The sequence below is a fragment of the Clytia hemisphaerica genome, unplaced genomic scaffold, assembly GCF_902728285.1.
Source record: "Clytia hemisphaerica strain Z4C2 unplaced genomic scaffold, Clytia hemisphaerica genome assembly, whole genome shotgun sequence".
Taxonomy (NCBI): Eukaryota; Metazoa; Cnidaria; class Hydrozoa; order Leptothecata; family Clytiidae; genus Clytia; species Clytia hemisphaerica.
The window spans coordinates 202,536-226,771 of NW_027104200.1; the positions used below are offsets into that span (position 1 = coordinate 202,536).

The 24,236-nt window shown below is 35.5% G+C and overlaps 2 protein-coding genes across 3 annotated transcripts; one reads left to right on the forward strand and one right to left on the reverse strand.

The window, feature by feature from the left end:
* Positions 1 to 1,948: 1,948 nt before the first annotated feature.
* Positions 1,949 to 15,621, forward strand: LOC136815208 (zinc finger CCCH domain-containing protein 13-like). Its single transcript, XM_067071654.1, has 10 exons — positions 1,949 to 2,067; positions 2,356 to 2,587; positions 2,775 to 2,914; positions 4,765 to 6,844; positions 7,631 to 9,814; positions 11,696 to 11,794; positions 12,038 to 12,775; positions 13,183 to 13,719; positions 14,199 to 14,255; positions 14,671 to 15,621. The coding sequence occupies exons 1-10, from the start codon at positions 1,972 to 1,974 to the stop codon at positions 15,540 to 15,542; spliced, it is 7,035 nt and encodes a 2,344-aa protein (XP_066927755.1). The 5' UTR covers positions 1,949 to 1,971; the 3' UTR covers positions 15,543 to 15,621.
* Positions 15,622 to 19,159: 3,538 nt separating this feature from the next.
* Positions 19,160 to 21,166, reverse strand: LOC136815210 (ankyrin repeat domain-containing protein 27-like). 2 transcript variants are annotated; one of them, XM_067071655.1, is made up of 2 exons: positions 20,966 to 21,166; positions 19,160 to 20,169 (listed from the first exon to the last, which is right to left on the reverse strand). In XM_067071655.1, the coding sequence occupies exon 2, from the start codon at positions 20,162 to 20,164 to the stop codon at positions 19,424 to 19,426; it is 741 nt and encodes a 246-aa protein (XP_066927756.1). In that variant the 5' UTR covers positions 20,165 to 20,169; positions 20,966 to 21,166; the 3' UTR covers positions 19,160 to 19,423. The 2 variants fall into 2 exon arrangements, with proteins under 2 accessions (XP_066927756.1, XP_066927757.1); XM_067071656.1 differs by lacking the exon at positions 20,966 to 21,166 and adding an exon at positions 20,281 to 20,442.
* Positions 21,167 to 24,236: the final 3,070 nt, after the last annotated feature.

The window sequence follows — 24,236 nt, forward strand, 5'->3', positions numbered from 1 at the left end:
TAAATTGACGAGTTAAATTTTCATGAAACCAAGTTGGTCAAAAATTCTAAAATGGTGGTTAAATTATTTTTTGTGCCTATTTTTAGTTTAAAACTATTGGAATGGTAATTTTCTCTCATAATATTCTATAGTCTTTAACTGAGACAGAAGTTGTCGTGTGGTCGTGTTACAAAAATACAGGCTGTTTGTAGGAGAAAAATAAGATCTAGCTGAAACTTTCTCCAGACCTTCTCTATAGGATGTTATACCTCAGGAAAAATTCCCCTAAAATCCCACTGGTGGAACATCCTTTTTTTGGGTAATTTCTTTTTTCCCCAGGTAAAATCCCAAGGGCAAAATTTTTTGAAAATTTCAGACTCATTTCCAGACAATATCATGTATACCATTCGAAAGCTCTCGAAAAACTATATAGAAGACTTTTAAACGGTTATAGCTGATTTCCTTACCTAACTCGAGATATTTCATGCGCAAGTTCCACTTTTCGCCACACTTTGGTAAAAGTTGACCATAAATAGCATCAGAAAAACTTTGAAAAAGAAATCCCTTTTTCGTACAAATGGCCGACAATTGTCTAGGGCTATAGCTACTCCTACTTATTCTTTTTTTACCATTTTTCATCTTCAATCAAATAAAAACTTACTGGTCATCCTTGGGAGTTTTTGATATCCAAAATTGAATCACCATTTGATAAGAATAAAGTTTAGATAAATAAAGGCTGCCTTCGAAAACTGAATTTCGAGGGTAGGAAAGTCTACAGCGAAAACTGAAGCAAACAAAGCATTCCATTCCTCTACATACATACCTCTTTCCAATCGAATCTCAATTTAATTAATTTTACAACTTTTCTTCATTCCCAAGTTTTATTTTCAAGAATGAGAGTAAAAATTATAGGTTTTATTTTTTGAAAAGCTCAATGTGTTCTTTTCAAAAGCCAAACTGCCAAAGTCTGCCAAAGTCACAAATAACTTTTTGTTCTGATTTTGATTGCAACATTTTCGAATCTTTCGAATGCGTGACGCAATTTGATTGGCACAAAATAGAACGCGCGCGAAAAAACAATGCAATGACTTCTTCTCTGAGATATAATTTTCAATTCAATAATATATTGAATGTATGCCTATTTTAATCTGAATTTTAGAATTTTTGACCAACTTGGTTTCATGAAAATTTAACTCGTCAGTTTAAGGTGCACCATAAATTGACGAGTTAAATTATCTACTTGTGACGTCATAATTTCCCATTGATGACGTCACATTTAACGTAACTCGTGTTTTTTGTAACTTGTGTTTTTTAACTCGTGTTTTTTAACTCGTGTTTTCCGAGCCTCCAAATTACAGACCTTGAACCCCTTCGCACACTATGCGTTGGGTCAGCCTTAAAAGATTTTATTTACATTTCTAGATTTTTCTCATACACCCTTGGAAAAATCTTTTCGCCGTAAAAATCGGCTTTTTTATTTGGGGGAATTCCCTTTTTATCATTGTTAGGGAAAATGAGCATTTCTCGTGATTAGCTTCATATTTTATCTGATGTTCTAATTTGTATTTTCCTTATTACTATTGTCATGTTTTCTATGTTTTTATTTCTATTTTCTATCAGGAGGGTCCATTTAGCACGTAGCTTGCTCAATTTTAATTTTTCTGAAAGGGCAAAATTTTATATTTTCCAATGGTGTGGGAGAATTTTGATTTAAATAATAATAAAATATGTATTTCTTAAAATACCTCACCCTCAGCTGAAGTACACTTACATTAAGCTGGTTTTTCATTGAGCCTACTTTCCACCGACACAGGATTAATTTTTCAGGCAATACGCATGCTCACTGTATTTTTTACGTCAAGTCAAAATTCAGCTCAAGAAAAATTCATCCTGCTTGGAAAATAAGTTCAATTAAAAACCAGCTTAAAACGTAATTCTTTTGATAATATTTTTGCTTTGAATCAGAACTCAGAAAATAAAAAAGTTAACAAAATGATGCCTAATGCAAAGCGTCAAAAAGTGGCAGTGAATAAAGATGATGAAATATCTCAACGAGGGACAAAACAATCAAATATTCCATCCTTGATGGTATGTGCTAGAAGGCCTGAAATTTCTATAGAAGCTTTTGATTTTCCATATGCTATAGGTTTGGTTATTTATGAGAAGAGAATTGACCCAAATCCTATTTTAAAAATGTTGTAACTATAGCTTTGGAATATTTGGCTCTATTTTATGTTTATTATTTATTATAGAGTGAATAATACAAGCGGTTTGGGGGCTGTTGAATCAAAGTTATACCAAAAAAGTATTGGACAGACTAGACTGAATCTCACTCTAGATTTTTGTTGCTAAAAACTAAATATTTTTTATGCACAGGATTTAACCTTTGGAAATAAGGTACAAAATCTGGAAACAACTGAGACCAATCTTGGTGCACGAGTACAACCTCCGAAGAAACCTCCAAGTGGTGTACAGCGAAAGAAGACTGGCAAACAGGCCAAAAGAAGGGAAGCCTTCCAGAAAATTATTAAAGAAGATGTTTCAGCTCAAATTGATACTAATCAGAAATTGAGAGGAAGAGGGAAAAATGTTCTACAAAAAATGGAAGGTGATTATTTCGATTTTTGTCCCTGAAGAAGCTAAAATGCTAGAAAGAAATCCCTAAAAGGGTCCTAAAATCCCCTTTGCCTCGATTTTTGACCCAAAATTTCCAGATTTTTAAAACTCAGGGTCAGGAGGCGCCAACGCGTCACCTGGCAAACCCAGTACCCCCAGGATTTCTTTCTTTCTTGTAGGTGCCACAAATGGTCCATTGAGTGTCCTTCACGATTGCATGCAATATGGTATCAAAGCGAAAGTTTGGGTCAGGCGTTACAAGGGTTTACGTGGTTGTTTGACTGGATATATTGCTGCTTTTGACCATCATATGAACCTGGTAAGATTTTAAAACATAGAGCTCTTTTTTTTAGTCCAGGATGTGTAACTCAACACCCCCTGCTACACGCTTTTTTTTTTATAAGAATACACTTTATAAGAATGTCCATGATGAAAATGGCCAAAAAATTAAGAATATGGTAAGAATATCACCATCATGGAATTTAGCAACTGAACCTAAGAATGCCATTTTAAAGGCATTTTAACCTGTAGATTGGCAATTTCGATCTTAACCTAAGAATACCGTAAGAATATTTTTGGATGATTTTTGCCAAAAAGTTAAGAATATCCATGATGAAATGAAAAAACACCATTCTTATAAAAAAAAAGCGTTTAATTCCAACCCCACTTATTAAGTTTTGAGATTTTTTCCAAGCCCACGCTTTTTCTAATACACTGTCTATTAGGTACCCGGGAGTACTTATTAACAGGCTATGTATGAATTGAAAATTTCCTTTATGCTGTCGCATAAAGTTAAGAGAGTGTTGGTTCTGCGACTCGTGCCAAATCTTAGAAAATGACACTTGGTGTCTCATCTTAATACTAAACGCTTGAAGTTAAGGTGGGTTCAATGGTAAACTAGGGGAGGAGACGCACTCTTTCCTAATTTGGGAAGATAGCTAAGGAAAGGAGGGGTTTAAAGGTCGCCCTCGGCTGCGGATGGAAACCTTTACTTACAGTTATTATAATTCTAATGCTCGCTCAACAGTCAAATGAAAATATTTTTGCTGAAAAAGCAAATTACCGAATATTTCGAGATATGAACCAATCTGGTTACTCATAAAAACTGTTCAACAAAACCTTTTTTTGCCAGTTTGGTTTTTAACTTATTTTAAAGTGGCTGTACCGCAGAACTTCCTTAAGTGGATTAACTTCGGCGGGGATTTAATTCCGATTGATCAATTCTGTAAAAATTGCTGGGGATTTTTTAAAATTTGGCGAATTGGGAATTTGGTGACACTAAAATGGATGAAAGTTACTATAAAATATACTAAAAAGGTTTGATTATTCACATAATGTTCTTTTTGTTAAATTTAGCGGGAATTTAATTTGGCGAGTGGCCGATTTTTGAGAAATTTTGGCCAAATTTGATCCCCGCCAAAATTAATCCATTTAAAGGGCTCTGACCATAGTCGAAAAATTGATTTTAGTATGTAAACATAAAAGTTATGTTTTAGGTTCTTTAACACTTGGAATTGCCTTTATAAATTGCTTTTTAATCAAATCCCTTAAGAGTAATTAAGAATTTAATTGCAAAAATGACGTTATGAACTTTAAAAAGACGTTAATAATATGTTGCATCGTTGCATCACCTTCTTTTATAAAAAGTGTTGGGTAATTAACTTTTTTGTTTCGAATTTTTTTTAAAACTGTCCGCAAAGAATTGAACTGTTTTACATTTTTTGGAAAAATTTTCTAAATTAATGCATCAAAAGTTATGGCTGTTGAACTATGAAAAATTGGGATGGAAAACGGGTCAAAAAGCACTATTTTCAAGATTTTGAAGCAAATAAGCTTTTAGAAAAATTTTCCGAAGAAATAGTTTTAGTTCGATAAAAGATACACCATATACAGCAAAAAAAAAATTCAAAATATTTTTTCTTTGCCGAAACTAAGCTCTTCAAAGTTGAAATACTCTTCTTCGCAAAAGTCTTCATTTTCTTTTCTAGAACTTTATATTTTGTAAGTGGCAAATATTAAAAATTCACTATGGTCAGAGCCCTTTAAGGTATCCGAAATTTTACGATTTTGGCGCGTTTGATATTTGAGTAAACTTTTGTTTAGTCATCCGTGAGTACAGTATGTTTATGTACACATATAGATTTTATCAAAGAGTTTTATGTGTTTTAGGCTTTGATTGACGTGGAAGAAGTCTATACATTAGAAACATGGATGGTTGGCGAACCGTTGAAGAAATACCAAAAAAAAGTCTTAAAAAAACGTGAAGAAAAGTGTCAACTAAAATCGTTCGCTGAAACAGCTCAGCCTATCAAACCGTCTACAGGCGCTACAAAGAAACCTTGTTCTGGTGGAGGTGTCAAGGATTATCTGAAGAAACTAACGCAGTCTTTGCGACAAAATACATCATCTCCTACATTGTTTGCCAACCTTCACCGAAACTCAGCAATGACAACCAATAAGCCATTAGAACAAGAACGAAAAATCGTAAGTGGGCCAACAGTCGATAAAAACCCAGACTCCACCATAGATAAGGATTCTAATATTGCTGTTAAAACTTCTCACATAGTTAAATCAGCCAAACCAGAAATTGTTACTGGTCCACGCTTACACACATCGAATGACACTCTTACCAACCGAAACATTGATAAAAGTTCGCAAGAGAATAGAAGTTCCGTTGTTCTTCAACCTTTAGATGAAGACGCTTCTAACAAATGCCAAAATGTTACCAAAAACATCTTATCAGATCCGCGGAGTCATAGAAAGGACAAGAATGTCGATAAACTCGCGAAACAACCTTCAGAAATCGATCCTTCGCAAGAAGCTAAACCTAATAATGATATATGGTCTGTTTTAAAGGGCATAGACTTTGATTCGTTGACGAAAAAAGTTTTAACGGTTAACAAAGAAACAAAAGTTGAGGACAGTGTGACAATACCTTCCAACAAGGAAGTTAACTTGGACACTGAAACGGGAAACTCGAACCTTCAGAAAACATATAAAACAGATTGCTCTAATGAAGCAAATTTAAAGAATTCAAAAGGGATTTTCCACAAAATACCGCTTGAACTTCAAGCAATGGATTTTACACGGGGATTGAGCCTGGATCCTCTTCATCCTGATCCGAGGCTAAGACCAAGAGAAGTGTTTAAGAAATATTCTCAGACTTCGAAATTGAAACCAAAGAAAGATAGTACTACGGAGAAAAAAAATACTGACATGCCTTTCTCAATTCAAGCACACCAATCTAACAAAAAGAAACACATGGAACATTCTAACAAGCCACAGCTAGAAGAAAATTTAAAAGAACGACCGTGTGATACTGAGAAACAACTGTCGAACGAGGATAAAGTATCACTTCCAAAGGAAAAACGACCATTAAAAAGTAAAGGACTTTCATTGGACAAAAAACGACCACTCTGCGAGGAACGAACTTCTACCAAGGAGCAACGAGTACTTGATGACAAACGACCGAACGAACAAGGAACTCTAGATAAATCGAAGTCATTCATTGATAAGACACCTTTAGAAGAAAAACAACAAACTTTAGAAGATGGAAAACAAAAAGTAGAAAATGATGAACCACTTCATCCCAAGGGATTGTTCGAACAATCGAGAATAGCTATAGAACGTAGTATTAAACCATCCGTAACAACTCAAAAATTACCCGACGATAGAACATTGCAACCTGAGGAAACGAGAACATTGCAACCTAAGGAAACGAGAACATTGCAACTTGAGAAACCTGAACGACGAGCCAACAAACAAAAACTGCAACCAGTCAAACTAATCAAAGCATCCTTCGATAGTAAAGAACTTCTCGATATTCCTTTACCTTCGAAACTCGATTTGAGCCTATTTTCTGATGACTCTCAAGAATCACGTGTTGAAAATGAAGTTATTCTATTGGACAAATCTCATGATGTGACCAATGAAAACCCAGCAAAAATGACATCTGATCAAAAAGAAACAATTCTACTGGTTAAACCGCTTAAAACGTCCAGTGAAAGTGTATTAAAGGAACCATGTGAAAACAAATCGATATTAACGACAGAATTGGTCGAGTCTCAAAAGGTTATCAATGAAAAAATTGATACGAGACCACTTGATCAAAAGGACACATTTCCATTGGACAAGCCACAGAAAACGACCAATGACGTTGAAGATGTGACATCACGTGATCCAAAACAAGAAGTTTCATTGGTTAGTCCAGCAGTCGAGAAGGATGAGAACAGAAACTTACTACAGCTAGGTATCACATTCGTTGTCGAATTCGTTATCAATACATTTAAAGGAAGAAATTTTTGCGGAAAAAAGTCTGGTGGATTTGGCGGACTTAGCTGAAATCTGCTAAATTAAGATCCCGCCAAAATTTACTTTTTGCGCTATCCGCCTAATAGAATTTCTGAAAAATGTCCATGCATTCACGAAATTTGTGCTATTTCAGGCTTAAAAGAGGTTCATTAAACGCGTTTTGTGTGGCCAAAAATTTCCATCAAATTTACTTTGTCCAGTCATTCGGCAAATGAAATTCCCACCAAAATTTCTTCATTTAAAGTAATAGATTTCAACATGAGAATATTAATAGCGACCTCAGTTTCTTTACAACTGTTTTTTACAGCCTAATGAATCAAGTCCATGCGAAAACACTTTTACTGCATAATCTTAAATTCTCAAAACGGGCTTTTTACTTCCATTACTGCTAATTTTCCGCTACTTTACGAATTTGATAAAAAATACCCTTTAAAAGGCAAAATGTGAAAATGAAAATTTTTGACATTGGGAAATCTCACAGCACAGATGTAGCCATCTCCTTGCCTCGTGGTTAACCTCGCCAATAATTCTTACTTTTTTAACTAAATTTGCTTTACTACAGGGGTTGGCAGTGACGTATGATAAGATTTTTTAAAGTTTTTATACTGATCAAGAGCATTTTTGTGGATTTCCAATAATTCCAATTCTCATATCTCACACCACCTTGCTGGACAAGAGAGGAAGGGGGTTAAATATTATTGCTGTATTCTTGTTTTGTCTTTAGATTTGTCAGGCGATAAACCTCCTTTATTAAACCAAGAAGACTCAAAGGAAACCACCCAAATTAAAAAACCGAAAAAGAAAAAGAAGAAATCGAAAAAGAATCGACTCTCCTCCGAAAGCATTCAAAATATTCTCGATTCCGTCCATAACAAAAGTACTGAAGAAGGAAAAGAAACAAGCCCGTCTATCGAGAAAACCGAATTAACTCGAAATGATCTAGATCACAAACTTGAGGAAAAATCTAAGCATATTGAATCTGAAAATCAAATGGATGTACCGCCATCAATTGAAAACACTGAAAAGATCATTGGTCCGATTCAAAATGATACCTGCCAAAAACTTAAACTTGAGAGAGAATCTACACTTGACAAATCTAAAGATCGAATCGATAGCCCATCATCCATAAAGAGCACTGAAAACATTTCAAATCGACCTCAAAGTAAAATCGGTCCAGAAATCAAAATCGAAAGCGAAAAAATTAAACTGCAAGAGGTAATCAATATTCCATTATCTATTGATAAGACTGAAAGCGATCATGGTGAGCCTAAAAAAGCATCTATCCCTCCAAGGACAATATTTCAAGAGAATTCCAACGAAATTGACGTCAAAGATTCTACAGAGCTACAACAAGAGAATCCAAAAGATTCGTCATCAAAAGTCAGCAAGACACATTGTAAATTCTTATTCCATTCAATCGCAAATCGCCTGAAAAGCTTGAATGAAAAAGAAAAATCAATATCTGGTCTGGAGAATAGACAATTAAGATCAGATATTCAGAAGCTCACTCCGGAGTATGAGATAAAAAGATCGACTTCCCCTGATCAAACATTCGTTTCTCCTGTCAAAAAACCATCAAGGAATACTATTGGCCAGCATCAGTCACGTGACAAAATTCAAGAACCTGGATTAGTTGGACTCGCATCAACACCAAACACGATTGGTCAAGGCTGGGCATGTGACACTTCTAAACCAATGGATTTACAGTTTAGCCAGTCATCATCGAGTCAGATTGGTCAGGAGAGAACACGTGACCAATGTGAACCAATAGAATCACATCATACTGGAAAATCGTCAAATCTGATTGGTGGAGAGAGGTCACGTGACGAAGATGACTCCCTCTCATTTGAGCATTCTTATGAAGCAGCAAATACGCTTCTACTTCTTGCAACCAGTAGACCAGGCTCGCCTTCAGATAGCGATGAAAATTTTGATTCCGAGAATGAAAGTTTCAACTCCGAACACGGAAACCTCAAAGATAAACATGTAAACGAAACTGAGGTTTTCGATCAATCTACAGTGCCACGTGATCAAAAGGAAGCTTTTTTATTGGACGATTCTCAAATCAAATTTGAAAGCAACGAGAACCAAAGGGAAAGTTTATTTACCGAAGCTCACGCTATTCTACAACAAACAGAGACTCCAACATCAAATGAAACTTGTCCAAAAAGAGAAACAATGGTTTCCGAATCGCTGCAAAATATCGAGGAGATCGACGGAAGCATCGAGAAAGAGATTTTGTTAACAGGTGATCCTGAACTAGAAGAAATCGGAATTATTGAACAAAGTAAAGTAGAAGGGGAACTGACGAGCGAAGATTCCGATTTAGAATCACGTGATCAAAATGAGGTAGTATTTTTGGATGATGAGTTGCCTCCCCTACCTCCGATTGGTCGAAAGACGTCATGTGACCAGAATGAAGACATGATATTGGACGAGGAGGTGTTTAATGTACCCGGGATCGCTTTGAACGAGGAAACTCTTGATGCGGATGATATTTATAAAGGAATCGAGACTGATTTTGATTTCGCCAATGAGATTAAAGAATCGATATCATGTGATCAAAAGGAATCGATCTCATTGGATAGTTCTCATAAAGGAGCCAATCAGATTGCTGAATCTATACCACGTGGTCAAAAGGAAACCTTCTCATTGGATGATAATCATAAAGGAACCAATCAAACTGACGAATCAAAACCGTGTGACCGAAATAAGGCAAGTTCATTGGCTAACAGTAAAGAAACATTACGTAATGATTCAATGGAAATCGAAATTATAGTTAATGAGAATGAGTTTGAGAAGGAAGAAGCGAAAACAGCGAGTGGTGAAAAGGAGGAGAAAACGGAAGAGCGAAAGAGAGATGTAAAGAAAGAACGGAGTAACGAAAAACGAGAAAACGCAAGAAAAGGTAAGTGAGGTTACAATATTTTCAAGGGAAACTCTTCTATTCATGATATTCATGACTTAGTATTTGATACGGAAGCAGCCAAAATAGTCCGGTCGTTTGTCACTGTTATTGTTTAAATTCAAAGTTAGTGGCAAACATCGGGTGTCGTGACATTACGTCATGGATATCATGAATTAAAAGCTAACTTGAACAGAGTGGATGAGAAAGTCTTGAGAGCTGTAATTACTTTTGTTAAGACTCTTGTGATCTTTTTACTATTTACTTGGTAGGATTTACTTAATCTTCTTCAAAACTCCTTTCCTTCAAAATATGTTTTAAGGGGGCTTCTGTGCCTACTTTTCGTGGTTTATTTTGACTTTGAAGTGCTCTTTAAAAAAAGATTTTCTATTCTGATTAAAACTGATTAAACATTTATAAAATTTTATCATTCATATAGTTTCCTCCACTTTCCTTTAATTAGCTGGACACTAAAATTTATGGAAGTTATTTATTTGATCCTGGGGGCTGAGCAAGAATCACATTTATTTCTAAACAAAAATTGCTACATGTATTAAAATGTCGGTCTACCTACTTGAACTAGGGGTTCAACCAATGAATGAGCTTAATATAAATCCTTGAGGCAGTTTCTCAATCCCGCTCAAGAAAAATCTTTTTATCGGAATTTTTATCAAAGTGGTACCCGCGTCGAGAGCGCTAGATCTACTTTGCTTGTACACTAGTGATGTAGCGACGTTTGTCTTTACACTACAGAGGCTTCTTTGCGGGTACCCCTTTAAAAAAAACGCCGATCAAAGATGGTGGATATGGCTTGGTCCAACTTTTTGATAAATAACGAGATTGCTCACGGGAATTTTTTGACCTGCATTCCGCGCGATCGTGTTTAATCGCCCGCGCGTGTACGCTCTGTGAATTCTGTCTGCTGTATATGGGTACTGTATGCTAGAAAAAGCTCCTCTCCTCATCAGTCTTTTGAGACTTGAAGGAGATTGGAGAGTGTCCTAACCCCCCAGATGGAAATTCTAATTTTACAGGCACTAACAGGGTTTACAGCCCGTTTGCAGCAGCCCCACACTAAAGAGTCCTGTAAATCACCTGAGAATCAGCGATCTGCTTCCGCATATTGGAAATGATCTAAAATCATTTGTTTAAGAAGTTAATACCTTGACAGGGTAAATAAAATTATACAGGTCATGGCAAATAAAGATATAATATCTTTTATCATTCATCCATCCTCAAGTGTCTTTAGTGGGCGAGTGGAGAAGGCGGTGGACTGGTAGGTCCGTGAAAGTCGTTTTCGAGAGTTCGAATCCTATACGGTGCGTTGGAGTTTGTGTTATTTTGTCAGCATTGACCAAACTTTTTCTTGTTTTTTTCGAGGTCTTATTGATATTTATGAAAATTCCCGTTATATTTTTAAGAAACAAAAATGTGTCACCTCAGTGCAGTTTGACTTAAGTACAGTATTTCAAAGATCAGGTTGGTTATTAGTGGGTGGAGAGTCAAGAGTCAAGAGTCGTGACTTTCCCTTCTCTTGAAAATCCAGTATTCCAAAACTTTAAACAAAAAAAAATGCATTAAAATCGACTTTCGTTTTTTTAAACTATTATCACTTTTTTCAGAACCACAAGTGAAAAGAAAAGCAGCTAAAAAATGATTGACAGGTCTAAAAAATGATTGACAAGTGCGGGTTTGCTCGCGCGGGTTAAAAATTCTCGTGAGCAATCTCGTTATTTATCAGAATGTAGGGTTTATAAAGGTCGACCAATCTCGAATTTGTTGCTCTTGTCATGACAAGATTGAGATGGTTCTTTCACCCCTGTGATTTCCCTTTTGCATTAGCGTGAGGCTGATGTATACAAATAACTTTATTTCTCACTTCAGCCCCGATAGATTTACGGGAGAAGTTACGGCTTCGACGGGGAGAGAATAAGGAAAAAGACCAAAATAAAGATGAAGTGAAATCTACACGCTCAAAAAGAGGTAAGTATTATTAGTAGAGAAATAGAAATAAAATCTAAAATACACAGCATTGCCGGAAGATTTACGCAATCATGAATAACCGTAGCAATTTTAAGTTATTTCTTTATCTCTCGATTAGTCGAAAAATATCATTAGAGCAGATGAAATTTAACCAAAAGATGAGTTTTACGACTTCCAAGACTTTTCTAATTTCAAATTCTATGTGAATTCTTAAATTGATTTTTCACTATTGCTTTCTTATAGAAAAACCAAGCCCAGAGTGCACTGTGGATGGAGAAAAAAGGGAAAGAACAAAATCATCTATTAAGAACGAAAGTAAACCAGAAAAATCAAGGACCTCAAAATCTGAATCCAACTCCAATCTTCATAAACGATCTAAAACTGAAAGTGAAGATTTCAGAGAAACCAGGAAAAGTCGACGAAGCTTAAAAACGAATGCTGAAAAGTCCAATGAAAGCTGCCACCGAGCACAGTCTAAGCTTGAACCAGAGAAATCAAAGGACTTGAAAAGCAGACGTCCTTCAAAATCTGATATGGATACCAGTCGCGCAACGACAAATTATTCGAGGTCCGAAAGCAAAAGTTTAATATCTCGAGAGACAAAAAATAGACGAGATTCGAAATGCGAAATTGACAAGTCCTCCAAATCGCGCGAAACCAAATCTGAAACAGAAAATAACAAGTCGCGACATAGCAGATCTACAATAAACCCGGAGAAGCATTGTGAGTCAAGGAGAGAATCGAAAACGCTAAAGCAACCCTCTAGACCACGAGACACAAGGATTCCCTCAAAAAATCGTTCTACACAATCTGAGGCTGAAATGGAGAAAGAAAAACAAAGGGAAATGAAAAATCGGAGACGTCGATCAAAATCAGATTCCGAATCCAATGCTAACTTGAAAGAAAGTGAACGAAAACAAAGGAGACACTCAGAGGAGGAAAGAACTGATGATTCCAGGAAAAAGGATTTACCTATTCAAGGTGAGTAGTACTTGTTGATAAATAATTTTGATAATTATCGATGGAAAATTTCTTATCCAAGATTTATTCTGTAATTTAGAAACAAAATTTTCAAAATGGACTCGTTCTTTAGTTGCAGTCAGCTCTTTTTTTATATATCAAGAGCTAGCCAGAACTTTTTATCTAATGGACCACATTTTATAAATGATTTATCTAAATTCAAGTCTATCTTTCTTCTTTATAATGAAAAGCTCTGACTGTCTAAAAATCCATTGAACTTGAGAAGTTTATAACTATTTTATTTCTTCGACCTCAAAATCAGTTAGTACCATTGTGTTCAGGAGTAGCTGCCCTGTCTTATACCTTCGAGGGCTAGACGATAATTATCAACAAAATGAACAAATTGCTAATGTTCCATATTTATTTAGAGCCCTCATCAGAACCAAAACCATCAGCAGAGAAAGCCACTGAAATGGAACCAGAAAACATCATCAATGTGATGGAACAATTCTTCGTACAACCTAAAGTGAAAGATAAAACACCTGAAACAGCTGCCGCTACTTTAACGTCAAATAGAAACGAAAATGCTGAAACAGCGACTCGGAAAAGCTCAAAAAGCCACGAGGCACAGAAGGTACCGACAAACCAGGAATCGAGATCATCACATATTATAAAGCCTCATAGAAGTTCTCTTAGTAGAGCGAGTGAGCAGGACAATCGAAAATCGCATTCGTCCAGTAATCGAGAAGTAACGAACCTCACATCGATGATTGACGAATCTCGAGAAATTCTAAATCCGCATCACTTCACGAAGGAATCGGGTAACCAGAAATCGAATTCTTCGAAAAAAGTGGAAAACGCCTCGATGAAATCGGAAAGTCGCAAAACAGAAAGAAATATTGGTTTTGGAGAAGGGAAGAAAGTTCAAAGTGATTTACTTGAAGAGCGAAATGAATCCAAGAAAGGTATTTTACAATGTTGCTTTTTAGCTTTGTTGATTATCTTAAGTAGTGAAAATAGATCAATTTCCGTTCTAGCGTGTAAGTACAGCTTCTAAATTCTGCATGATTTTAAAGCGTTTTGTTGGAACTCGGTCAGAATGCGGGGATTCATAGATAACATATCGTACCTTTCGTAGTAGGTACCGATCTCTAAATAGCTCCCCATCTTAAGTCTTGAAAATTTTAAAGAGCTTGGCGGCGGTTATTTGAGGAATTTGGTAATTCGTGAAATTCATGGCGTAATGTTTTGTACGGGAGCACCCAAAGAAAACCGGGTGTTTGCCACTAATCTTGAATTTAGACAATAAAACTCGTGGCAAACACCCGGTCCTTTTTAGGCGCTTCCGTATAAAACATTACGTCATGAATATCATATGTTAACGACTTTTCAAAAGCTTTTACTGTACCCAGACATTACCAACAAGACGGATACTTTCTTTCAGATTTGATGAAAAAGAAGCTGACAAACCTTCAACGAAAAAGCGACTTTCAAAAACTAGGTGAGATACAATAACTGCTAAATGATTTTTTAAAACTTCTCGAAACTCCACCTTTTCCCCTTGTACACAGTAAGCAATAAAGATAACGTCATTGAAACAATAGACATATGCTTTCGCTAAACAACCTCCTCTCCCCTCTTTACTGCGGCTTGAAATCTAGCCTCCAGGTATATCTTGCTGGTGTGTCTACCTTACTTTTTGCCAACGATGTATAACTTTCTAACATAGCATGAATGTCAAAAAACTAAAGCGTCCACATACTTTTGATACAGACTTTAGTCTTAATTGATTAACTTCAAAATTAATGGCAATCACCAGGTCTTTTTTGGGTGTTTCAGTATAAAACATTAAGTAATGTTCACGAATAGAGGGCACTCGGCACGTCACATTTTTTCTACCATCATTGTTTCTACAGGACTAAGTATGGATAGACCTCAAACGAGCGTGAAGGTTGCTAGTGGAAACAAGATAAACAACAAAGAAGCGCAAGATTCGGCATGTTGTGACGATAAGGAAATAGACCATCTAACTGAAGGTAAGAAAGATTCGTTTACGGATTCATCGAAAGGTGAGACTGTTCAAAATGTTGCGCAAGAACAGAATTCCATCGCTGTAAAATCAACAGATTCGAAACACGAACGTAAAATCGATTTCGATTCACTCGCCGCCTGTATGACGAAAATTTACGAAACAAAGACTAGCTTCAAGTCTCTAAAACCGTCTCAACAAGATAGCGAGGACGAAGATAATGATATAAACGAAAAAGAGAAACAGCGACCAGTTTCTGAGCTCAATATTTTTCAAAAACGAAGACAACAAAGTAATGAAGTATTCTTGAAAACGCGCGTCAAACGTATGTACGGTTGGCTTGAGCGCGATGAACATCAAGAGAAAGGTGCTCTACCATTAGGTCAGAAAGAGACTAAAACCCTATCTACCGACGAGACTAACGCTAAGCTACGAATTGAAACAAAAGACACTGAAGATATTCATACGGAGGAAAACTTTCTGGATGAGAATAACAGCGATGGAGGGGCGGACTCTGAGAGTAAATTACAGAATAAAGAACGTTTAATGTGGCGCCAAGAGGTCGCGAAACGACGCCAAAGGGAACTTATCAATAAGGTCCGTGGAGAGACTTTTACACCCTCCATTCAAGGGCGTTTGACAACGAAAGGTATTATTTACAAGAGACGACATGTCAATCAACTTTTTGTGAGGGGTGATAATATTGTGTTAGTGGCGTTTGACCGCCCTGACGGGGCGACTCTTCCAAACGAAGAGTAAGATTTTAATTATTGTGTTAGGTAAATTTTATAATATATGTTATTTGAGGATAACTTTCAATAGCGGGAATAGCGCAATTGTGGTGTAAAGTTCCTTTCAGTGAATCTTTATACTGCAGTTGGGGTTTTCAATCTGTCTTTTTGTTTCAAATACATCAGTTGCAGTTGCAGTCTAGAAAATTGAAGATGAAATCACGGTATTGTTCGAATCGAGAATGATGCGACCGTAGCCGCCAATTGCCGCGCGGAAAAACCGTCCCAGTCCTTTTTTTCGCACCTATAGACAATAGAAAATGTGTCAATAAAAGGATTAGGTCGAGTTTAGGGGATAATTAAATAATTTAGTGGCATGCGCCTGACCGCGTGACTACGGTCGAAAAGAAAATGAGAAAGAAAATGTTTTGTAATTTTAAGATTTTGTGATCATAGTGCCTTAGAAAAGAAAATCCCTCGTTACGATTTATTTCTCCGTTGACAGATTTTTCAAAAATAAATAAAAAAATTCCAATTCCGATTCGATACGCACTTATCATTCAAGGCATTTTTTTGCTATAATCTTTTCAGGTTTTCATAACATATCTCACACCCCTGTGTCGCAAACCCGCTGAAACCCTAAACCTACTTGGAAAATTTGGCCAACATTTAGTCCCCGGTGGGAAAATACCCTACAATTTCAGCCCCACTGAGAAATGACTTTGATTTCATCCCCATTCAAATTTCAATGTAAAAATTGCACTCCAAAACCATCTCCACTAGGTACCGAGGCCTCGGCGTGATTTACCCTCCCCGGACAAAGTGACTTTTGGCCCCTGGACAACGGGTTTACCCCCCGGACAAGCATCAGTTGACCCCCCGGACAACCCAAATTACCCCCGGATAGAGCAAATTTACCCCCCCCCCCCGGACAAGGCAAATTTTGATAATTTTTCACTACCCCTGGACACTATAACCTCCACCCCCCATGTACGGACATTTTCTGGAAGAACCCAATGTAAGCTTTACTTTTTAAGACAGAAACCTTCGACGTGCTCGCAATTTTTAGCGTCTCTGCTTCTGCTAAGGTAGAATTGAGACTAGTATTTTCTCAAAGGAATTCCAAAAGTTTCCAATGATTTTCAAGACACAGTGTCGTTAGGTTATCACATTGTTAGGGGCAAAATATTTAATTATTACCAGAGCTAATCATGATCAGTGGCTTAAAATGATTTATCACCATAATAATAAGGCTTAAAATGCAGATAATATTTAATTTTCATATATGAAATTATAAATTGGGTTTGTAAATATATTTTCATATTTAATTACATTTTGCGTGTTTGATAGAGAGTATTTATTTCAGAGAAAAGTATTATTTAAGGGGTTTATCCATAGTCATTATAAAAAACCCCGGTCTGGCAATGTATTGTTTTAGCTTTTTGTTCAATTTTCCTTTGTTACAAACAAAAGACAAGTTGCGATGTGCAAGAACGGCAAATGTAAGGTAAAAGAAAATCATTTATGTGTCGATTTAGGTTCCATGATATGTATGCACCAACCACCCCCCCCCCATTTGAAAATTCATTGCGTTTCAAACTTCAAACTTAATCCCGTAGTCCAATTTCTTGATCTTTGATATACAAGGAATGTGCTTACATCATCAGTGAAAGAAAAAAACCTCTAAAGACTTTTCTGAGAAAGGTTATAAGTAGAATGATAAAAAGATTAAATTTTTCCTGTTGCCGCAAATCTTGTCTTTTTTGCCGCCTACGTGATCTAAAAACTTGTCTCACTGTGATAATACTGTGATAATGTTTTAAAGTGAAATGAAACCGAATATTTCAAAAGTTCTCAAAATTATCACTTTTTATTTTGTATTTGAATCTCCTTGGTTACCCCCGTCAAATAGGCTTTCAGTTAATTGTTTGTGTCATATTATACTGTCCATTCTTTTTCATTTCAAGCCTAGGTGGTATGAACGGTATTTCAATCCGGATTAACTTTATTACGTGCCAATTTGTGACACGCGATCACTTGTGTTTCGGAATAAAAACTATCCCTCTTGCTAACAACATCCCTGTGTCACTAGATTCTCCCCGTTGGAAAAATAATCCAAAATGGTCTAATTTAGTCCTCAGTGGAAGAATATATTGACCGTGCCCCAAGTCAAAGTTTAGAAACAACATTTTAGGCCACCCTAGACTAGGTTAACCTGGTCAAAAAATCTAGCTATAGAAAAAATTGGTAAACCTCCACCTAACTTTTTTTATCGGTTTCCTTCAAAAATTAAAAAGAAATTGGCTAAAATTTCTTGTCGAGGTGAAGTTTATATTGGTGGACGACTTTTGTGAAAATATAGTATCGATGAAGAAGTGGCAATAAATTTCATATTTCAAATTTCTTGTTTGGCTTAATATCACTGATAGATACATAAGTAATTACCTCGAAATTGTTTTTACCTAATCTGAATGATGGCAGACCTGTCCTTGATATGTATGCTTTTGTTTTTGGGACAATTTGATTTATTAAAATTTTTGTACCCTTATTTTTTACTATGAGTTTAATCTTTCAGAAACCCAATTTTTTCTTCGATAACATGGGGCACCGGCGTGCCGTTTGAAGGGAGGGGGCAAAAAATTGGAGAAAAAATTGTCACCCACCAGAAGAAAATTCTTCGCAATATGCACTTTCTAAACACCTTTAAACCCTATCTCATTGGATATAAGATTTGTGACTTAGAAAAGTAGGGTAGACGTTTTTTTTTTATTAGAACCTAGTTTATAAGAACATTGAGGCTGAAATTCGTCCAAAAATTAAGAACATCTTAAGAACATGCCCAGCCTCAGTTTGGAAAAAAATGACAAGAAACTACAATTCTTTCCTCTTTTCACGCGGTTTTAACTGAACTTAGGAATGAATTTTCTAAAATCAAGAGTCAAATATGTATTGTTCAAATTTTACCAATTTAAGTGCTCTTTATTTTGCATGATATTGTCGATTTAGAGTAGTCTGAAAAATTAAGAACGCATTTAAGAACATTTTAGGCTGAAAATTTCTAAAAAAATAAGCACATCCAGGCTCAGCCAAATATTAGGTGTTCTAATAAAAAAAAACGTGTAGAGTAGCATCCCAACTGGCACACAACGTTGTTTAAACGTTTATCTAACGTTCACAACGTCTATATAACGTTAGATGAACGTTGAAACAACGTTGTGTGTCAGCTGGGATGCCCCCGGTGTTCCATGTAGAGCCTACACGTGTTTTTATAAGAAAGAACTTCCATGGCCAAAATCTTAAGAACATTTTAATAAGGCGTTGTGCGCTCTAAAACTCCTGTTTTCTTAGGAAAATAGACAAAAATACTGGAAAAATGCTGAAAATAGGAACGTGTTAAAAAAACATTTTTAGGCTTGAAACTGGAAAAGTTAAGGACATCTAAAGGCTTCAGAAATTTTGGATGTTCTTATAAAAAACGTGTACTTAAAGAATGTTCACTATGTTATTGTCCTTTAAGTTAAGAATGTCTTGACGATTGGACGGATTGACGGCTTAATTTCTTCTAATCTTAAACTTTAATCTTTATTAAAGCGATCCGTAACTTCGGGCAGGGGGTGCTTCGGGAAAAGGATCGTTAGGGTTCAATAGTCTTTATTAGTATTAGTATTCAGGGCTTACTTCATACTGTTTGTACATTAAAGTTATCTTTAAAATTTCATTTCAATGATCTTAAGTTATCAAAAATAGAAAGAAAAAAAATTTTTCCTTCACCCGCATTCCGACGAAAATATTTTAAAAATAAATATTAACAAGAAATTGGGTGAAAATAAAATATACTACAGTAGTACAATGCATACAAGAAGTTTACAGTAGTTTGTAGCATCAAAAAATCTATAAAGTTTTTTTCATTCATGAGTCAGCATATTTTGCTACTTCCCGTGCTACCCTTCTGATACCAAAAAGACTTTTCGATTCTTGAAATTCAATCGAACTGTCCTTCGGGATTTTTTCTGTCAGAGTTAATTCAAGTTCTTTAACAAATGTTTCTCCTTGATCCAATGGTTTCTTCTTTTTACTGTTCTTAGGGTCTGTCTCAGCTCCCGCTTGACGTAAAATCAAGCTTACCATAGAAAACCCACATAAAGCGGCGAAATGTAGCGCCGTATCGTTGTTTGCGTTGACGGCTTTAACGTCAGCGCCGTGTTTTATAAGTAATGATACTAAATCGACGTGGCCTTTCCATGCGGCGTACATTAACGGCGTGAAGCCATGTTTTGACTTATGGTTTACGTTAGCTTTATAATCAAGCAAGATAACGGCTGTTTGGAAACGGTCATTTTCGCTTGCGTAAAACAACGGCGTATTCCCGTCTTTATCTAACGTATCAACGCCAAATCCTTTCTTCAACATCGCAATGACTTGATGATCCAGTCCTTTTTTCGCCGCTTCGTGTAAGTTATCAGGATTCGGTTGATAATCGAGTCCACCTTGACGTAATATTGACAGGATACGTCTCTCCTCGTCCTCCACGTTTTGGTTTTGTTGAACACATTGGGCGATGAAACCTTTCATTTGTTTTTCTTTCTTCGCTTTCGCGGCACGTTTTTGTGCTTCAGTTGGCTCCTTTTTTGCATCCTTGTCGCTTCCCATTTTATCTGGAAATCAAACGAAAAATAAAATTATCTACGGTATACATGAATATGGTGTAAAACATGAATTTACATTTACATTAATTTTCAATATACTAACTGTATGCATATACATACTTGTTCAGTTGAATATACAATCAACAAGTCTTTTTGATGGTATGCACTGGTTTGCGCATAGTAGCATCTAGTACCTTAGTCTAATTTGCAGACCTTATATAAGCTTAATTCCTTATATAAAAAACTTTTTCGTAAGAGGATGAGCAGAAGCTAACACTATCTTTGTGCTACGGTTGCTTTATGATACAACAACAGACTTGGAAGCTTTCAAAAACTCCTAAAAATTATTGTTAAATTAATTTGGAATTGTATTTTGACAATTCAATTAGCTGTAATTTATAACAGTTCTATGATTATCAATGATAATTGTTCGGTCCTGTACTTCAAAGGAGAAGTGTGACCATTAGAAAAACATGAACATATAAACGACAATAATCCGTCATAATTTTATTTCTTTGGATTACTTAGGTAAAAGGATTGATAGAGCTTGAACATTAGTTCCAATGCACAAAAATAATTATTCTTGATTTTTTTCACAAGTTTAGAATATATTTTGTCAACACTTTCACCTCTAAAATGCAGAATTTTAACCCTACCTGGGACCCGTGGAGGTTGAAAAAGGTACCCTGACCAGCGGCGCAGCCCCGTAATCCATTTTGTCCTAGTACCCCCCCCGGGTGTAATCTGAATTCAATCCCATAGTTTGGAGTCAATTCAAAATTCAAAATTAGAGTCGAAATATTACCTTGTTTTCTGTCGCTTGATTTAGTTAGTATCCAAATAAAAACGTTCAATATCTTAGATGCAGCGAAATGTTCTGACAACAAAGATTATTTATTCAGCTTCAACTTCGAAAAGTTTTTTGTTCATACAAACTCCTCCTTTTCTTCGAATTTGTTTGTTTATCTTTTTGACTTCTTAGTTTCTTCAGAATCGATCTATCTCTGTAATGATTTGAGCAGTACGAGGACCCAAATTTATACTCCTTGATTGAGGTAATCCTTACGTCATTCTTGTTTGAAAACGAGGCTATAGAATCTCCAATCAAAGAAAAGCCATACCATTTGTAAAGCAGACAATAATAGGATAACGTCATTCCTACATAGAAATGAGGCTTCGGAATTTTTGTTCGAGGAAGAGACTTGCCTTTTGTAATGCATAAAATTGACTATTACGTTATTGTCACTTGAGAACGAGGCTTCCAGAATGGTTTTTTTTTAATTCTTTGTATACGATGAGTAATTCCGTTCTTGTCTCAAGTACTTAAGTTCGTAATTTATTGATTTAATGGTTTTCTTTACTGATGTAATAAAAGTATTATTATCAATAGATCTATTGAGGTTGGAGTTTTGGATTACCTCTCCATTTAAAAGGGTTGGTACATTTAAAAGGGTATTTAAGAGATAAGAAAAAAATCTTACAGTATCATCATTTTTGTAATTATTCTGGGAATTTTTTCATCTCGATATATTCTGCAAAATCATCATCTTCTCTCGTGATCAAATGCATTAGTTTTGTCATAACAGTCATTTACAGGCAATAAAATATTGTCAATTTTTAGTGGTTTCTCATAAAAATATGATCCTTTTTTCGTTTAAATTTTCCCCACCCAACAATAACAAGGAACTACCGTACTAGAAGTATATGATATCAAAAGTAAATGTTGAAAGTCGAACGGTGAAAAATTACTCACGATTGGGGGACTAAAATAAGGAGGGGGCTTTCGGGAATCCAATTTTCGGTGGCCATCTTTCAATAGGATTTTAATGGCGTTAGCAAGAAATGCAAAAAATTCAAACAGGCTTGATTTTTGGTAAAATTTAGTAAATATTGGACATTTATAGCCTTTGAAAGTCTATGAGATCATTAAATTATGACAATTAATATTTTGAAATTTTTCCAACCCCCCGGACCTTATTAGGACTTTTATTAATTTTTAAGAATATTTTCAGCTGTCAATAAGAAGACCCCTTATTTTGCTCTAAATAGCTTGATTTTAGCCTTAATTTATTTATGGGTTTTCGGTTTTCAGAAGTACAATTTCCAACCCCCCTGGCAAATAGGTCACCGCCGTTTAATTGAATTTCGAAAATTTTACAATCCTTCCCCCGTTTATTGAAATCCCCCTGTTTATTTGGAACCTAAGAGTAATCTTTCTAAGGATTTTGCTTTATAGCGTATAATACTTACTAAATGATCTGCGTTTGATGGTTTGGCATGTGATTCATAAAATCACCATAACAATCTTCGTTTAGAAATCATGGCTAAAATAATATGCGCAAATGTTATTTTTCTTTATAAAGTGCTTGTTAGGTTAATCAGGATAAATGGGGTACGGAGAGGCCTCGGAAATATCTGACAGGGTCGACTTTTGGTCATTTTTACCACTGTTCAGAGTTGATTTGACAGGGACCTAATTTTTCTAGAGTATAGATGCTTGATAGATTGCAGCAAATTCGGGATCGACTAAATCGTGATTACACGTTTTTTTATAAGAGCAAACCTTATAATTACATAAGGCTTCGATGGGCAAAATAACAATATCAAGTTAAGAATATTTTAATGCTTTGCAGACTATAAAACTTCTTAGAAAAATAAAGAGAAACAATCAGAAAGTGGTAAAAAAATTGTAAAGGTTTCGATCAGAACATTTTAAGGCTTTGTGGGCCCTAAAACACCTATTTTCTTAGGAAAATGGACAAAAAATACTCAAAAATGGTGAAAATAAGAACATGTTAAGAACAATTTTAGGCTAAAAAAATAAAAAGTTAAGAACATTCGAAAGCTTCAAAAATTTTGGATGTTCTTATAAAAAACGTGTATGAGCAATGATCAAGTTGGCAAAGTACGCATACACGCTGTTGAATCTTCATAACTTGAACAAGCACGGGGATAACACATACTTCTACTTGTTCGAGTTAAGAAAATTTCGAGTCATGGACATTGGCTTATAAGGCATTTTTAACTGAAGGAACCACGAGAAAACTTGTTCGATTTAAAGAGACATTCGGGTTGTAGAGGTTCGAATTATAGAGACTCCACTGTACCACACTATGAATTCTAAATGTAAATCGATCTAGGAAAGACAAAGCTCGTGCATTCTGTCATATACTTGCAATAATAGCAAGTTATCTTAAAGGTTGGACCACTAGTCATAAATTTTAAAACATAAAGAATATGACGCGAGACTTTTAATTAGAATTAATTATCGTATCGACGTAATAAAGTATTACAATCATTAAGTTTCCAATTAATTGTATATTAGCCAGAATATGTTCGGACGTTCGATATCTCACGTCTTAATTTATGTACAGCTGACACTCTCTAATTCGATTTTCAGAGGGAATTGGATTTTCATCGAGTTAGGGAATAGTTGAGCGTCGTTTATGAGTTTCTTGTTGACGATGACTTTCAATTACCCTGAGTATCAGAGGTAAAGTTTTCAAAGAATATATTAACCTCTGAAGACCAATAATAGAAATTGTATCGCGCATGTGTCAATATACACTGTAAAAAGATCAAAGATGAAGAGCAAATATTACCTTATTAATGTCTAGCAGACTGTATCAGTATGCAGTTTACTATTTACGAATTCCCCAGAAACCTCCAAGTGTAATCGAAGTGAGTTTCTTTCGAAAGAAATCTTTTACATGATCCTCAAATGTATAACAGTAATTACTAAACTGTTAATTATGGAAATGTCACTTTAATTGAATCGAAATAATAGACAGACTTTATGTTATGATTCTCTATCACTGACTCTTTTTAAAAAGCATTGATGATATTTTTTAGTTGTGTTTTCAACGACGGGAATAAAAATATCAACTTTGAACTTCATCCATAATTTTGAATGGTCGTCATGGTTACTTTTGTCTTCGTTGATTGCGCTCTGAATAGAATCTCGATTCGTCGGCACAGCGTCGATATATGATTTCGACCTGTGCTTTTCACGGTAACTTTCAATATTATCGAATGATGGAACTTATTGAAAAGTAGAATCTCGAATTAGAGAGCGT

What these genes read in the sequence shown, in the direction of transcription:
- LOC136815210 (XM_067071655.1), bottom strand. Translation starts at nt 20,164, where the DNA reads ATGGGAAGCGACAAGGATGCAAAAAAGGAGCCAACTGAAGCACAAAAA.
- LOC136815208 (XM_067071654.1), top strand. Translation starts at nt 1,972, where the DNA reads ATGATGCCTAATGCAAAGCGTCAAAAAGTGGCAGTGAATAAAGATGAT. An exon ending in CAAATATTCCATCCTTGATG is followed by an intron (nt 2,068 to 2,355) that starts GTATGTGCTAGA and finishes TTTTATGCACAG; the next exon opens with GATTTAACCTTTGGAAATAA. An exon ending in AAGCGACTTTCAAAAACTAG is followed by an intron (nt 14,256 to 14,670) that starts GTGAGATACAAT and finishes TTGTTTCTACAG; the next exon opens with GACTAAGTATGGATAGACCT.